Genomic DNA, 17450 nt, shown 5'->3' with positions numbered 1-17450 from the left:
AAAATCAAAACCGAAACAGTTTCGAATATTCAGAATCGATCTGTACAGTAATACGCTGGAGAGGAAAAGGATGATACCCACATAAACACACATCCTTAAATGAGATCATGCTGGTACCAACACACACATCATGAGCCTTTTGCTTTCATTTCTACTTTAGTTTCTGTTTTTCTTTCTCTTTCCCTCTGTCTCCATAACTGCCACTTCCTCTATTCTTTCTTTTTTCTTTTTTTTTTGTTCCTAACACTTGATGTGTGCCCACAGCTGAGCAGAGCAGAGTCCCGAGGCTCAGTATGTCTTCACGCTTCCTGGCCAGAGGACATAATATCAGGTACTGTTGACCACTTCAGATCACAGCTATAATTACAAACCCATGTGGACTCATGCACCCGGCTCTGTTGAACCATCTGTGTAGCTTCTTTTTCTAGCCAAGCTGCCAGTTTGAAATGGCATTATTAACTCTGTCTGGGCAATTTTAACATGTGAGATGATGGCTTTCCTTCAAGGCAGAAAATGCTTTTAAAGTGAATCGAAAATGAGGAATGTATTATCTCTCAGTCTTTATGGTACTACTTAGGAGAATACACAGTGTGTCCTTTGTGTGTATTCATTCTTTCCTGTAATTGTGTTTTGACTTTTCTGTTTGTAGAGGAGGGCCTCTGCTTGTCAAAGTGCACGGAAAGGAACAAGGCAGCCTCTCCACTAAGCCTCCAGTGTCGAAGGTGCGGCCCTTGATGGAAGACGGCCAGTGCAGAAACACCGATGACAAAAGCATCATGTCCCCCGGCAAGACTGAGGGACTAAAGTAAGAAGAAAACACTGACAGGGAGCTGCAGGGGGGTTATTTTTAGACAAGTGCTCCTTTGGATTGGCTAATGAATCATAAATGCAATAGTTGAAAAAGCACAAAATGCACTCTGTTTGCATAAATAAATGATTATGTAACATTGATAAGTCCACATGGCAAAAATGCAATAAAACACAAGCTGGACAAATGCAACTTTCCTGAGGTTAAACAAGGCAGTGCTGTTTAGACAATTTTTCAGTTTGCAACCTGCATTTCTTTAAAATACTGCTGTTACGTACAGATTAATAATGAATAGAGCTAAACAAAAGGCAGAAACTGAACTCTGAAAAGCTCCTAAAATACTTATACATGCAAATGCAACGGTTACTTTACTGTAGTACAGACAAACTGGAGCACATATTCATTAATCAGTACGGTAACATTCAAAGTTTACAGACAGTGTACATCTTACTGTAAATGGTAAAGATAGATAGGCTGAAGGTGATTGGATGTTTTCTGTATCATCCTAAGACACTATTATGGGGGCTGGTTGTGTTTCGTCTCAGCAGGGCAGATGCAGCATCTCCAGAATGTGGTCTTACCCTTCGATCCCATAAGAAGAAGAGCCCAGGATCTCACCTTTGGAGGCTGTCCAGTCCTCCATTCAAAGAGGCTGTAGCCTCAGACAGGGTTGTGTGCTTGCAGAAATCACACTCTGTCCAGAACCTGGCCTCTGACTGTAAGTTTAATCAAAAAATGCTTCATTTATTATTTACTTGTATTACCCCCACTTACTTACTTCCATTAGGTGTAGACTGTGAAACTTTTTCTTTCTGCAAGGCTGTAGTTAAACACACTGGCTATTGATTCACTTTTTGTTAAACATGAATCCTCATAATTGCAGTTATTTACAAATGGTTTCAGACTCAATACCATGGTAATTTTTCCAAACTGTTTACTCAGTGGGCTTTACAAAGTCAGTTCATTGTTGGTGTAAAATGCACTTCAACCTGCAAGACACTTCACATTCCTCAAATAGTGACTCGCACGCGCCTTTCAGCATGTTCTCTCTGCTGAAAGGCCTCTCTATCAATCATATGACAAACACAAATAACTTGGTGCATTGCAGAATACATCTACTGTATTATGTGTTTCTGTGTCCTCTGGTTTTGCAGTATACAGTTGCATTAAAAAATAACACTTCTTACAGCAAGTTACTTATTTTAAAGCCAAATAAATTGAATAAATCTATAATTCCGCTATAGGCATTATGTACATTTTTTGCTAAATTATACCAAAAATGTGCAGACACTTTTCATATTTAGTACAGTAAATTAAACAACACATGAGATTAGCATTATAAATCTGTCACAGCCCTTGCTGAGCTACGGTGTCTTCTGTATTTTGGGACAAATTTTTATGAATTTCACATTAACTGCACCTTTCTCCCTTGTCTTCAAACCTTCAACTTATTTATTCCTCTCCTTCAAATCCCTGGGTCTTGACACCAAGAACAAACTTTTGTAATCTGTAGTTTTGTAGGTGATAGTACTGTGGATTCTGTTGTTCAGAATGATGAATTACAGTATTTGTAATTAGATTCTTGGATCGCTTTCTCTCACTGATAGCCCACGACTTAGAGCAATTGTGTAAAACACTGACAGAAGCATATTTATTGATGCACATTTCAAGAAGGATTGCTTTTGTATAGATGGTAACAAAGCTGCAAACAAAAAATCTGAATAAACGATGTAAAATCAGAATTTCAAGCTTGTAGTTCAATCTGCCTGCCAGATAGAGAAGTCTGAATTTTACAAGCACATCAGAGAGTGTCAAAAGTTGTACAGAATTATGTTGGTGCTGAAAATTCATAGAATTATTCATGAATTTTGGAAGAAGTGCATGGTGAATTAATGCGTTTTATATCAAAGAAATGGAATAATACACATAATTTGGTTCCCATAATCTGCAGATATGGTGAATGTGTTTTGAAAAAGCTGACACGGTATAGAGACAAATGTGGAAATTACATTAAAAACAAAAGGGCAAAAAGGACTGTTGCAAAAAAAATCAATCATTAGCGTTTAAAAAAGCAAGTGGAACAGAAATACAGCAGTGACAAGCTAGTCCAAGGCACTGTGGTGTAAAATAATTGTCCTTCATTACCTATAGGGAAACCATCATCATGTTACGACTTCTTTGTCAGGTCATAATACAGAAGACTCAATTTTAAGACCTCAGTGCATCATGGGATAGAATTGCTGTTTAGTGTAGCTGAACAAGTGGTGAAGGAAAAAGAAGAGACATGTAGATATTAATGAGCACCTGATTCCTTTATACACATTTCCTTTTCCAGCGCCTACTATCAGTCTTTTCCTTCATTAAAGTTTCATTAGTCGTATCTTCTTCCTTTTTCCAGATCCTCACTCCCCGCGACCTCAGCACCTTTTCTTGGATCATTCCCTTCCCAGACCTTCCTTCCGTTTCTCTTCACCTTCCTCTGGCTCCCCCCAGTCTCCCCAGTCTCCCCAGTCCCCCCTGCCCTGGGAGAGCCCCAAACAGAAGCTCCAGCACTCCTATATGAACCCCACCGCCAGCTCCATGGCCAAGAGTAGCCGCTCCCCCTCTCTGGGTGATGGGCTCCAGGTGGACACGCCCCCACGCTCCCCCTCCTTCCCCAACGGCAGGAGGTCATCCGTGGGGGCGGAGGTTGAGTCTCCCCTGCTTGCCTCATCCCCTGTCTCCCCGTTCCCCTCCTCCGTTTCCCCGCTGCCTGCTTCACTCTGTCCTCTAACCACCACCCCCTCCCCAACCACTCCTCCTCATCATCCCACCACTGCCGTTTCCCCTACTCTCGGTGTAACCTTCGCTCAGAATGTCCCGCCCTCCCGCATCCCGCTTCCGAAGCAGCCTCTGAGCCCGCGGCGCAGTCTCTGCCTGGAGGTGAAGCCGAGCTCAGGCTGGTGTGGAGGTTCATCCAGGGTTTCCTCTCCAATCACAGACTCTGGATATGATGCAACTGCCTCAGGAAGCAAACAAGGTTAGATCACAAGCACAAAACTGCAGCTGCAGATACATAAACACAGACAGCTTCATCACTATACTTAAATTGAGTATTCACATGTCTGCACTGTACTATACTTGTCTATCTATTCTACACCTTACATTTTAACACAAATATCTACAGTTTTTACAGCGTATAATTCAGTTTTAAGAATTTTTTTATTTTGCATCAGTTCACATCTTCCTAGCATCAAGACCAATCTCTACCTCAATGGATGGAACAGTAACACCTACCTCTGTGTATCCATGAGTGCATATTATGTCAAACAAATGTAATAAGATGAAAAACAACATTAAATCAAGTGGCGCCAGGCACAACAAACCCCGCCTCTCGCACATATTGTAGCTTATTTTGGCATCGACCCATCTGATGTCATCATGTCTATACATGTGCTGATGTCACCATATCAGTTGCATCTATATATGTGCCAAGTTTGAAGTAAACTGAAACAAAGTTGATGTTTTTATAGATATTTGAAATTTCACCTATTATAAGTAAATGGGACAAGAAAAAGATTTTAAAAATTATCAAAAATTTTTAACATGAACCTACTTTTCCCAAAATGTAATGTCTATTCTTGGTCACTGGCAATCTATAAATCAAATTTGGTATGAATTCAACAAATAGTTTTACTGTTAGAGTGTTAACAAACAAACAAACATACTGAACCATAAACAATACCCCTTGCCTCCTCTTTGGGGGGCAGGGTACAAATGTTCTCTTGCTAACGTGTTTTAACAAAGTTATTGTCCATTATTACTCTTTTTTTTCTTTTAAAGTGTTATATCTGGTCAAATAGCTTTGCGCTGAAACAGTTCGTGGTCCTCATCCTTCAGAGGCCACTTTTTTGCATTTCAGAGCCTGTACTTTCCTATATTTACTTAAGAAAAAAGGTCTTTTTTACAAAGGTATCTGTACTTGTACTTGAGTAAAGAATGTGTGTACCTGTTGTTGTACGTACATTATGATCATAATGTTCTCTCCTCAGTATGGGTCTTATAAGGTGATATTATTACAAGACTGAACAGCTTCTAATTTAGAGGTTTATCAAACCAAAACAGCAGTAACAGTAATAGCAGTCATGCAAAACTACAATAAAGGGCCCATATGCTACTGATATATTTATATTCTACTGCAACTAAATTATGGTAATTTGTGTGCTATAATATGAAGGGTTGCTGGATGAATTAAATGTTTCCATTTGTGTGTGATCAGTGTCGTCCACATCAGGGACCAGCTTCCTGCCAGTGAAACACAAAAGAGGATCCGATCCAGAAAGGTACATTTTCACACCCAATCTCATTTATATTGAAGTATAGAACAGATATTATTCATCCTTTTAATTTCATCAATCCAAACTTATGTTGTGACAGTAAATGACGTTATTTCTGACATTCATTCCCAGCGTTAAACAGGCAGAACAGGTGGCTGTAGCTAAAGACTGCCCTCTGGTGACTGAACCAGCCGACATGCCGAGCGCTGACCTCCAGCCAGGTGTGGCTTTTACTAACCTCTATGTCGATACTCTTCTTCTTCCTCTTCATCGGCCCGTCTTGCCACACTGCTCACCTTCTGCCTTCTCGCCTGTGTTTCCATCTGCCTGTCGCTGTCATGTCTCCTACTGTCAATATTGTGAGGGTGAGTCTGAGTCAAAGGGACAATGGAAGCTTCTAGTTCCCGTCCACCTATATGAAGTCAACATTACATTTATGCTCAGTAATTTAGTAATTTAACAGTTACTTTTATTGTTTAGTACTTTAATAATTTACTCAATTAGCTGTGAAATGTTTAAGATGCAGTAGGTTTAAACCTTTAAAAGATAGACCTTGAAATGATGAAATCCTGCTCTAACGCTGTTCACTGTTAATTACAGATATCATTTAATAGTGTATTTGGTTTAAAGTAAAGTAAAATATCATGTGATGCTTTATCCTGGATGACATCTATCTTACAAAGGTAACAGATTTTATTTCAGTTTAATTAGAAACAGAATAAACATGCCATTAAATTATAACTAGTGCACATTTGTAGTTACGACTGTTTTCCTTGAGAATCGAAACTGTTAAATAATTTTTTCTCACTTTCACAGCTACTTCTCTTTCTAAAGCAGCCTCTTCCTCCTCCTCCTCCTCATGTGTTTTTTTTACAGCTTCCTCTCTCCTACCAATTTTTTTCTTCCCTTAAACACTTTTCCAGCTTTTGCTCAACATCTACCATCCCCTGCGTTGCTGTAGGTAGAGTCTGTGTACACTGTGATTTGCCACATGCTGTGCAGTACTTGAAACCGTTCTTCTCTCTCTTTCACTCTCTGCTTTAGATCAGTTTATCACCTTGGAAACTTGTAGACAAGCTGCCACCGAGCTTCACAAAACTCTGAGGAGAACCATCATGTTCTACACAACGGTCAGTACAAGTGTGTCTGTGTGTGAAGAGGAGATTGAGGGTTAATAGAGTGTGAAAGGACAGTATCACCTGAAGAAAGATGAAGAATGAAAAGGCTGGGGAGACAAAAAGACAGTTCAATGGAGAATAAGGGATTTCTCACCTTTTTTTTTAACGATTAAGTCTTATCCATATACATATATATATATATATATATATATATATATATATATATATATATATATATATATATATATATATATATATACTGTTGTCCATAAAGTTTGAATAAAATATTTTTACCTCTTCTCATTGAATAATTGGGACAATGATTTATTCTTTATAAATAAAGTGTATCTGGGACTCAGAGGTGATTGCTGATATGCATAAATAGGAATAAAAAGAGGAATGTGTCTGAAAACAAAATGATTCCATCTTTATGGGCGACTGTGTACTAAGATAAATATCCTACTTTCTATATCTGTATCTAAATGTCTGCTCACTATCACACATGACAATCACTGTTGAATCTCTATTAACTCATAAAGACCCAGTGTTCCTTTTGTGGCAGTTCCCAAGTGAATTTTGTCCCTATTTTAAACCCTTCTTAAGTGATTTATCACCATTTATTCTAATATTATACTCTGTATTCATTTAATGTGTGAAGTGAAAATCAGGTATTTTCCAGTATTTAATGGACTGATCATATAGATGTAAAAGCACAAATTAAAGTTGAAGGTGATTATCTCAAAAACAAAGGAGTTTTTCCAGAAAATCCCAAAATCTATCATTAACTGAAGAGAAACCAAGTGGCTCCACCCACTGTCATTTATCAAACTCCATGGGTTTTACTGGTGAATTAGTGTTGTAGAAGATGACGGAGCCTCTGAGCGTCCAAATGGGTCATATCAGATGACCATGAAAAGATGACAAACTGCATTTTACACCAGTTATTTACATGTATTGATAGGATTAGTGGATCAACAGGTATTTAACTTTTAATATCAGTAAATGATTTTGGTCACCAGAGGATGTTTGGGTCTTTACGTGTTAAAGATGAAAAGCAAACCAGTAAAATCAGTCAGTGTTTGGTGTATCTGTGTGTTCCAGGTTCTGCAGGACAGCCCAGACCCCAGTGAAGACCAGCAGCAGATGAGGACCATCCTGTCCGAAGCTCTGTTAACAGTAAAGACGGAGCTGGACTCACTGCCCCGTCCCATCGTACAGCCTGACGTGGCCCGAGGGGACCAGGAGGTCAAAGGTGAAGACGACAAGGCCCTGGCCCTCCTGGAACAGTACGCTGAGCTGCTGCTGAAGTCAGTGGAGAGGAAACTGGACACCAAGACCTGATAGGATGGACTGGTTTTTACATGTACACAGATATACTATCACTGTGTGAGCCTGCAAATGCACACACATAAGCACTGTGAATCACTTGCCTGTTACTTGCACAGATTTTTTTAAAGCAGCGTATGACGTTCGTCACCAATTTTTCATCAGATCAGTAAAACCTGAGCGATAGCCTAAGTATCACAAATCCGTTAGTCGTTCCATGATTATGCACCTGAATCACTTCCCTCACAGTGAACAACTTCAAAGTGTACTCCATCACAAGCAGTCCGTTTGTTTACATACCAAACTGAAACCAAACCATCACTCGGGCCTTTTCGGAATTCCACGCAGCCGCAGCAGCAAGAACCAATGAAGCCATTTCCGTGTTTGTTGCCATACTGTGGCTGGTGGAATTCCCGCTCCCACAATGCCCTTCGCAAAAAATTTTCCAAAAAGTGACAAATGGTTTGGTATGTAAACAGACACCTTGTGATGGAGTGCACGTCGAAATTATTCACCGTGAGGGAAGTGATTCAGAGAGACTAATGGATTTGTGATACTTAGGCTATCACTCAGGTTTTATAGATTTGATGAAAAATTGGTGACGAACGTCATACGCTGCTTTAAACTTTGTTTAGAGACTGAAAAGTAAATAGAATCATTTTTATTATAGTTGGGAAAGAAAGTGAGACTGGTTTTTGTGGTTTATGCACTGAGAGAGAGAAGGAGTGAAGAGTTGCCATGTTTTCTAAGTTGCCATAGCTCTTCTTCATCTGTTTTCCATTTTTTTTAAATAAAATTTTGTACTTGTGTTAAAAATAATCAAATGCCACATGTTGAAGAATAAAATGGTGATGTTACAATAAGAGAACACATAGTCAAAGTCACACATGAAAATACATGTAACTGATAAAATACTGGATCAGAAATGTTGAGAAATCACTCACCAGTTGTTACTAGTTATCATTTCTTTATGCATTTGTAATCTATATTTGTTAATTGCATACTTCTGATTTCACTCTTTATTCTGTCCCTGTTCTTTCGACTTGAATAAATAAAAAAATAATAATTCATCAAACAGGATTTTTTGTTTTATTGAGTCATAATTATATTGATGAGCATTAACAGTAAACAGAACCATGACAAATGAGCCATCTAATCAGCTCCAGTGTCATCAAACAATATTTGTACATTATTACTCTGTTAGTAGCAAATTACCCATGTACAGAAAAGATTATAAATGATTAATAGCAGTGGTATCCTGAAAAACAACACTTCGTGTATTATATGGTTAATTATGTGTGTGTTTGGTACATTATAGGATGAGCTCAGCTCAAATGATTAATATCACATTACAAACTAACACATCAACTTGCTCAGTCCATGATCAAACACAGGAAGGTTTTAGTTTTGTAAAAAGTTTTGGAGCATCTAAATGATGTGTGCTTGTTTGTATGCATTTGTGTTTGCATGTAAGACACTCATATACAGGTCTGTGTCATGTTTTTTATGGAAGTGTCTCCACGTTGACATAGGTAAGGACGACATCGTGCAAGATGTTGATTCTGTCGATCTGATTAAGCTCTCTAACACGGTGTCGGAACTCAAACAGCGGGATGTTGTTCACTGCCACCCTGAACGAGTCATGTGAGCACAGGATCTTCATCTGGAAAACATCAGAAAATGACTTACATTAAAAACACTACATCCATCAAGACTGACATGCAATTCAGATTTTGAAAGAAAAACAGATGATGAATGAATGAATAATGAAGTTCATTATAGAAGTGCCATTCTGTAAATGTCTGTAAATCCTCTATTTCTGCTATTTAGAGTTAATTTTAGGAAAATAAACTCTAAAATAACAATTCTAAAAAAACTCAGTGTAAAACTGACAAGGCTGTTAAAACAAGATATGTTATGGAACACATAACACGTTACATTATGCAAAGTGTTGTGAAGGTGTAAATCAGTCAGTTGTAGTTACACCCAGAAAGAAGTTAATAAGTGCTCTGAGATTTAGCTCACATTCTCAACCTGCTGTAAGTGTTAATCGTGTTAGTGAGCAACATTAGAGCCCTACTGACCTCCAGGAGTCTCCCTGCAGTACAGCAGTTCCCTTATCTAGGATCAGACTGCCCAAACGATTTTCCAACCCTTTCCACTTTTTCTGCCAAACGTTAGCCTGACATTAAGCATGAGAAAGTGACCTACAGTTAGTTAAAGACACCATGTGTGGCATTTTAGTCTTTAACAATTACCACAAGCAAATAAGAGCATGGTTAGGAAGCCTGGTCCCTGACTGTTAGTTAGAGAAGCCACTATTTAATGTTTTTCTATTCTTTTTCTTTTTACGTTCATGAACCTTTAATTTCTTTATATGACAATGTGATTGGCTGTCTTTGTTTATGCTGTAGTCAACCAAATCGTATGACATCTTACAGGTGGGTTGCAGGAGATTTCTTGGGTTTCAAATTAAATTTACTTTTCAAGTCTCTCAAAAGAAAGAAAAAAAGCAAGGGTCTAGGTGTACTTATTGAATTTCAAATGTATTGTTTTAGTGTTGAGAAGTCATACTGTACACTGAGATAGCTCACCATTGCCTCCTAAATGTGTTTATTTGGTCTCATTGATCGAGTATTTGACACATGTATATGTTTTCAAGACTTGTATAAACCATGTTGTGCTTTATCAAACATATATCTCTAAGAAATTATTGGTTTAGTGATTTAAAATAATAATAAAATAAAATGTACAGTAAAATGGAAATTAATGTTTATGGAAAATGTGGTTTATAGATTAGATATTGGCAAATGGGTTTAAAAGCTTTATCATGAGGACATCTAAAGTCTGGCAGCTGCTTCAACAACAGCCTTTTTCAGATTTCCCATCAGTGTGGTAGTGCTTTATTGACGGTGTTCTATGCTATGGAGGTAGATCAGTCTCATAATCAATAAATGCACACAGAAGGATTCACAAATGTATATCGGGATTTTTGTGACATTTGCCCACAAGCTATTGAATCTGCCTTTACAAATTGCTTGCAGTTTGTGAACGTCATTGCATTCGTGTGTTTATCTTTCTGAGACTCCCCTGCTGTGTCTCGATCCACAAATGTATTTTTTTCAACAGAGAAGAATCTCTAGCCAATCAGATGTCTTCCTCCTTCCTCCTCCAGCCAATCACAAGAACGTACCTCACATGGGGATGGGTGGGATGTACTTTTCAGCCAATCATATGAACGCGTCCGCACAGTACCTGCCAGACTTACAGATAAGTTGCCGTTCAACGTGAACATGGTATTCGGTGGTGATGATGCGCGAAGTGTAAGTGAAACATTATTGAGGTTTACTTAGTACTGAAATGTGCATGTAGTTAATCGGTTTAATTGTGTATATAGCAACAGAAGCTAGCGAGCCATTATATAGTGGTCTATGCTAATAAAGTTAACATCTTGCAATTAAGTTGAAGTTAAATATGATAACTGTTTGACAAGGCGTGTTGCCTCAAGCCGAGGTAGCAGCCCGGACTTCTGTCCAGTTATTGGCCCGGGAGCTGTCTTATGCCCCAACCACATCTACACAGAGCACATCAGACAGGGCTGCAGGCAGTGCTAGATGTTAATTGAACCTTATTAGTGTAGCCCGCTAGCCTACGCTGCTAGCTAACGCTATTATAGCTCGCTAGCTTATGTTGCTAGATACAAATCTAAACCGATTAACTACATACACATTTCAGAGCCGTGTAAAAACCTCAATAATGTTTCAGGTACACATCGCATCATCACCACCGGACGTCATGTTCACGTTGATCGGTAACCTGTCTGCTCTGGCAGGCATGTATTCAGGACTTGCTGCTGACGTCACTGGTCATGTGATTGTTGTTTACACCGCCATATTGGTAGGCACGCTTTCTGGATCCAGAAAGTCAGAACTGTTGCTTTATATTGTGTTTTTCTTTGGACTTGTGTTTGCGTGTTTTGTGATTTGCGAGTATGTCTGCTTGTGATAAAGGCATCATAGATGAGTTTCAATGTTTACTAACAACAGTGATGCACAAGCAACTGGGAGGCAAAAACAGGAGTACCAGCTCCAGCCGGCTCACATCAGCTTGGGACACCCCAGGCTCTCCCCCGGAACTCGTGAACGAGCCGATATGTTAGCTCTAAAACGGTCCATTAACTGTCTCTGTCCAAAAGCTGATCCCTTCTTCTCTTTCACGGCCGCATAATTTGACTTGACCGCATCGGGAAGGCTGTCCCATAGTAGAAAAGCAGACTTGCACAGACGGGTGGGGAGTATTGTCACCAGCTCCCCCCTGAACTCACCGGTGTCACCCGCCGTAGCTCCAGCTGCCACTTCCAGCTGCCTCACCCAGCTGAGGAAACTCTGGCTGCCATCGCCAGCAAAGGGAGCAGGTAGATCCACAATCACTCTCTCTCTATAGGGTGAAGGGTCAGGGGAAGACCTCCTGGTAGGTTTAAAGGGGTCTTCATTACCGTACCACATGATGACATTTCTTTTATTCCACGCCGCTAAGCGCAACAGGCACGCAGGCTAACTATACTGAGAAGCTATGCTAACCGCAGTAATAACTATAAACAACAGTCGGCAGAACAAAACCACCGCTGCCACCAATGGAACTGAGCGGTCTTTCTGCCTAACTTGTACTTGGTGAAAGCAAAGTAATAAACGGCACACAGGAGTTCAGCAGGTCCATCGTTTCACACATTGTACGATCCAAGGAAAGCTTGCCTACCAATATGGCGTCGTAAACAGAAAACCACGTGATCATGTGACGTATGAGCAAAACCTGAATAGCACTGTGCAGATGATTGGCTGAAAAGTACATCCCACCCACACTTGGAGTACATTCTTGTGATTGGCTGAAAGGACCGTTTGAGAATCATAACATACATGTATGATTTAGATGAAAATTGTAAATTCTTTTAAATAGAGATATTTATGGATTTCCATTATATATATTTAAAGCAAGTGCATCAAAATTAGTTTATATATGGATTATTTTTACATTTAGGTAGATAGATAGATAGATAGATAGATAGATAGATAGATAGATAGATAGATAGATAGATAGATAGATAGATAGATAGATAGATAGATAGATAGATAGATAGATAGATACTTTATTCATCCCATAGGGAAATTTACACATTTATATAGACTGAAAAATATTTTTGTGTTGAGAGACATTTATATATAAATCCCAGTATACATTTGTGAATCCTTCTGTGTGCATTGATTGATTATGAGACTGATCTAACTCCATATATTACACGTACCATCTTTAAGCACCACCTAAATCTACTGCCCACCCCTCTCCTGTTTCTGTCTGACACTCACCTCAAAGGGGCTCCCGAGAGCAAAGGGGAAGGGTCCCTTCAGGTCCCTCTCCTCTATACCCCAGCGCTCTCCCACTTTGTGGTTACGGACCACCACCTGTTTGCCCCCCTCGCTGAACCGCGGATTAATGTGAAAAGCAATGTCATTGCCTCTCAGAAAGTTCACGGTGAACCTAATAAAGACAAAGAACAGTTTGACTGTTGGAAACTTGTACTAATAGATGAGAGCAAACATGAGATGAACTTTACTTTTGTATAAGCATAAAAATTGGTTCAAAGTTTCTGTGGATAAATATTCTTACATTTTAGCGTTTGGTTTGACATGACCCAAAATTGTCATCATCATTTTGTCGTAGACTCCTCGGGCCAGGTTCAGATTGTATGGCACACTCTGAAAAACAGCAAAATGAGAAAAAGAACATTTAGTACAACAGCCTGACTTCTGCTAAAGCTCAGCTGTATATTTATACTCAATAACCATCCACCTTTAGCTGCACCTACTCATTAATTTATTCAATTGAATATTTTTTCATCCATTTATTCATTCACCCCCTGTATTTCCTGCATTTTTGCAGTAAACCACTGATGTATCAACAGCTTCAACAGTAATTATTGCACCACTTGTGATTTTAAAGTCTTATCTCTCAGCGCTTCAACATGACTTTTTGATATTCTTGATAATGAGAAAATTATGTTAGTAACTTAAATGCACCATATCATCCATCCATCCATCCATCCATCCATCCATCCATCCTTCACAAAATTAAATGACATGACTAATGTCGACTTTTCACAATTTTGCCACAGTGACCAAATAATTACTTTAAAAGCTGTAAAAACGGTATAAAATAGTATAAAACAGTATATAATTTGTGTTTTTTCCATCCTGTCTTCAGTGTACCTTCTTGTTGCCTTAACTGTGAACATGACTGCTGTTTCATTCCAGGATTCATTAAGTATTAATCTATCTACGTGCAAAGAAAAGCATCAGATGTCTAGAGATCAGACACTTTGACTCACTAGTGGTCCAGATGTGGGTGGGAGCCAGTGTGGGGGCATCATAGATGGATTCTGTCCAGGCCATCCTGACTGTCCTGGGTTGTAGGGCCAGCCAGCGTGAGCAGGCCACCCCTGTATATTAGGGTGGATGCTGGGGGCAGGTGCTGGGACCGGGACAGGGGTCAAGCCTGTGGTAGCTGGAGCTGGAGCTGGAACTGGAGCTTGAACTGGAGCTGGTAGAGGCTGGTACTGACCGGGCCAGCAGGGCTGACAGGGTTGTCCTGGAACTGGAGTCGGAGCTGGAGCCTGAACCGGAGCTGGGACTACAGCTGGGGCAGGTGCAGGAGCTGGTGCTGGTGCTATGGCCGGAGCAGGGGCAGGGACTGTAATCGGGGCTGGGGGAGGGACAGAGACCGGAAATGGTTGCATCCCAGTCCAGCAGGGTGTGTTTGGCTGGCCGGTCCAGCACGGAGCGGGCTGGGTGGGCTGAGTGGGCTGCGTGGGCTGTCCTGGCCATGTGGGGAAGGTAGCTCCAGTGGGCTGAGTGGGCCAGAGGCTGTTAGCCTGTGGGGCAGAACCAGCGGGGGGGCAGTTGCCACACAGAGCGTCAGTATGCTGAGTGGGAGGAGGAGAGGGACAGGAGTCAGACTGAGAAGGGTCTGGGGCCAGAATGGAGATGCGGGGAAGAGAAAGTGTGGATAGGACGGAGGACACCAACTTGCCGTTGCAACAATTGCCCATTGACAAAAGCACAGATTTACACATTTAGACTGAAAAATGAGAGAAATGACAGCACTGACTCTTACCGGTGGAGAGACCAGACAATTTGATGAGGTACTTACATCCATGCTGCCTGTCAGAACAAAAACAAATGTATTAATTATTACCATTTTCTACCAGAAATAACCCCATTTGACAGACTGTAGTGATATTATTAAACAGAAATAAGCTTTGACTGGACACAACAGCCTTGAGAATTTAATTTGAATGCTTTCATGAGCCACAGAGACAAGAAATAGTTCTCAAAGCAGCCACCAGAGGACCCTAGAGCTACTGAACATGTCAAGGTGTCAGCAGATGCACTACAGACCTGACCGTGCCTGTAGATAGAGGTAAATAAAGCTAAGTGGATGCCATGGACTGATTTAATTGAGTTAACCAGTGAAAACATCCTGACTCATGTATGCACATAATGGTACATTCACTCATTTTATCAACCTGTGTGCACTTAGAGAAGAATGTGCAGATACAATGATCCTTTGGTATCCAGTCTATGTCGCTAATGAGTTCTTGTGACTTTATAACCACTGTTTCATAAACCTTTAGTTCACATGCTTTATCTTAATGTCTGCCATTACTGTGGAAGAAACTATGGACACTTAAACAGATAAATTGACCATTTTCTTTTCACTCTGTTAAATTCAATAACTCTTTTTATTTTGTTGTTTGCATGGCCATGTCCTCAACAGCTGGTTCTCCTTAACCTGATAAGTGTTTATAAAATATCACTTTCAGTCTGCGGTGCATGTGGAAAGGTTTCATTTAAACCATAGTGAATTAAGAAATATGATGTAACACACATAAATAATCCTCTACTTGCAAAATTCTTTTAATTTCATAAATTTTAATGCAAACAGTTAAAAGTGTAGCTCCATTTTCTCTAAAAGAACGACTTATACTGTTAGTTTTGTTTATTGCATTTTCCATGTCATCATGACACTAATGTACTACTTCCTGTAATTCAAGACAAGGGGTGTAGCAGCACACTGTTCTAATGCTGCTTTTATAAATAGGCAAATAGTAAAAAGAAATTAAAAAAAAAAAAAAAAAAAAAAAAGGTGGGATTAAGATGATTTGTAGTATGAGCTTTCAAAGATTAATTTACTTCCGCTGCTGCACAGGAACTCTAAAATAACCTTTACTCCAAGAATGTTTTTCAGTTTTTTACAACCTAGACTAAGGGAGTTATTTAAGGAAAGCTAAGTCTTACATGACTAATGACTGGATCATAATTTCAATAAATCAAAATGACCCAAAACACCATAATGTTTCTTAAATGTGTATGTCCTTAAATGTGTAGCTCTTGAAGACCCAGCTCTTCAGAGAGCACCTCCTATCCTAGCACTTTCAAACATTCTATGTTTAAATGTATTATTATTATTTTTATTCTATTGTTTTATTTTGGTATTTGATATTTGGTATTGGTTTTATTTTTATTGTTTTTTATTGTATGGCTGTTTTATGTCTTTATTCTTGTATTTTATTCTTTTATTATTCTTTTTCTTCTGTACAGCACTTTGGTCCTCTGTGGTTGTTTTAAAGTGCTTTACAAATAAAGTAGAGAGAGAAAGAGCTTAATTAATTAAAAAGCTTAATTGTTAATCTTCCCCCTGTAAGTTGCTTTGGAAAAAAGCATCTGCCAAATGCATAAATGTAAATGTAAATGTCCTTTAGAGCCAAAGGAGGCTTCACGTTTGACTTGTGTAAATGTTTTTTCTGCCTTATTGTACCCTGTATATTAATAGATTAATTTTTTTCAACAATTCACTTTTTTCATTTGTTCATCTGTGGCTGCATCATGTGTAGCCTGATAAACACAAATATCCAAATCAACAAAGATATCATTGACCATTTAAATGAATAAGCTGCATGTTATTTGTTGCTCATTTTTTAATACTGTGACATTTTGATTTAAAAGATTATTAAATAAGAGAACGTGTTTTGTTTTGTTTTGTTTTGTTTTGTATGTTTTATCTGAGACCCTGTGTGAGTAATCTTTTTTTGTTATGGTCAATAAAAATCTTACCATAACATTATAACCCATAAAGACCCAAACATCCATCACAATTGGTGTAAAATGCACTTTGTCATCTTTTCATGGTCATCAGATATGACCCATTTGGACGTTCAGAGGCTCCGTAGTGAATGTGGAAACATCATCTACTACAACATTGATTCACCAGTTAAACACATGGAGTTGGATCAATGACAGTGGATGGAAATGCTTGGTTTATGTTCAGTTAATGATATATTTGACTGAAAAAGTCACTTCTTCTGCAGTTTTCTATGCTTTTAATAGAATAACCTTCAACTTTAATCTGAGCTTTGATGAACATCTTCATGATCAGTGAATTAAATACAGGAAAATACCTGATTTATACTGATAAAGTATAAAATACAAAGCATAATATTATTATAAATATCGATAAATTATGTAAGAAAGGTTAGATATAGAGAAAATTTCATTTGAGATGTGACATAAAGGTGATTCTAACTTACCTCTTCTGTCTTCAGTCCTCAGGTGAACACAGGGGCAGCCTACAAGCTGTGGTGTGGTGTAGGTGTATCAGTCGGCCCACAGCCAAGGAAACCCTCTTTTATAGCCACAAACCCTCACACCACCAGGCCCCTCCCCACTTCATCAAAACAGCGTATGGAGAAAAAAAAATACCACTCCCTCACCATGAGAGTTCATATGGTGCTCATTTGTGCAAAAACTAAGCAGAAAACTTGAATAAATAGGT

The 17450-nt window shown here is 39.1% G+C and overlaps 2 protein-coding genes across 10 annotated transcripts in view; one reads left to right on the top strand and one right to left on the bottom strand.

Moving 5' to 3' along the window:
• The window catches only part of LOC115414966 (mitogen-activated protein kinase-binding protein 1-like), a 52054-nt gene extending 44254 nt beyond the window's left edge, over positions 1–7800 (top strand). For 2 of the 7 annotated variants that reach the window (XM_030128347.1, XM_030128346.1), the window contains exons 26-33: positions 265–331; positions 650–805; positions 1354–1526; positions 3207–3827; positions 5067–5130; positions 5257–5489; positions 6169–6254; positions 7344–7800. In XM_030128347.1, the coding sequence (XP_029984207.1) occupies positions 265–331; positions 650–805; positions 1354–1526; positions 3207–3827; positions 5067–5130; positions 5257–5489; positions 6169–6254; positions 7344–7583 (1640 nt within the window). In that variant the 3' untranslated portion in view covers positions 7584–7800. Of the gene's footprint in view, positions 1–264; positions 332–649; positions 806–1353; positions 1527–3206; positions 3831–5066; positions 5131–5256; positions 5490–6168; positions 6255–7343 lie in introns of all 7 variants that reach the window. The other 5 variants (XM_030128348.1, XM_030128350.1, XM_030128349.1 and 2 more) reach the window with 5 other exon arrangements.
• Positions 7801–8357: 557 nt separating this feature from the next.
• LOC115414968 (galectin-3) lies at positions 8358–17321 on the bottom strand. Of its 3 annotated transcripts, XR_003934736.1 has the most exons (7): positions 17206–17264; positions 14769–14779; positions 13948–14643; positions 13230–13318; positions 12929–13100; positions 9011–9231; positions 8358–8972 (listed from the first exon to the last, which is right to left on the bottom strand). XR_003934736.1 is itself a non-coding variant. In XM_030128354.1 (6 exons), exons 2-6 carry the CDS (start codon positions 14772–14774, stop codon positions 9073–9075), a joined length of 1020 nt encoding a protein of 339 aa, XP_029984214.1. In that variant the 5' UTR covers positions 14775–14779; positions 17206–17321; the 3' UTR covers positions 8358–9072. The 3 variants fall into 3 exon arrangements, 2 of the variants coding, with proteins under 2 accessions (XP_029984214.1, XP_029984213.1); XM_030128354.1 differs by having other exon boundaries at positions 8358–9231; positions 13948–14541; positions 17206–17321; XM_030128353.1 differs by having other exon boundaries at positions 8358–9231.
• Positions 17322–17450: the final 129 nt, after the last annotated feature.

The sequence above is a fragment of the Sphaeramia orbicularis genome, chromosome 24 (genome assembly GCF_902148855.1).
Source record: "Sphaeramia orbicularis chromosome 24, fSphaOr1.1, whole genome shotgun sequence".
In the NCBI taxonomy this organism is placed as follows: Eukaryota; Metazoa; Chordata; class Actinopteri; order Kurtiformes; family Apogonidae; genus Sphaeramia; species Sphaeramia orbicularis.
Note: the sequence above shows the minus strand (reverse complement) of the source record. Positions and strands in the feature narration are given on the sequence as shown.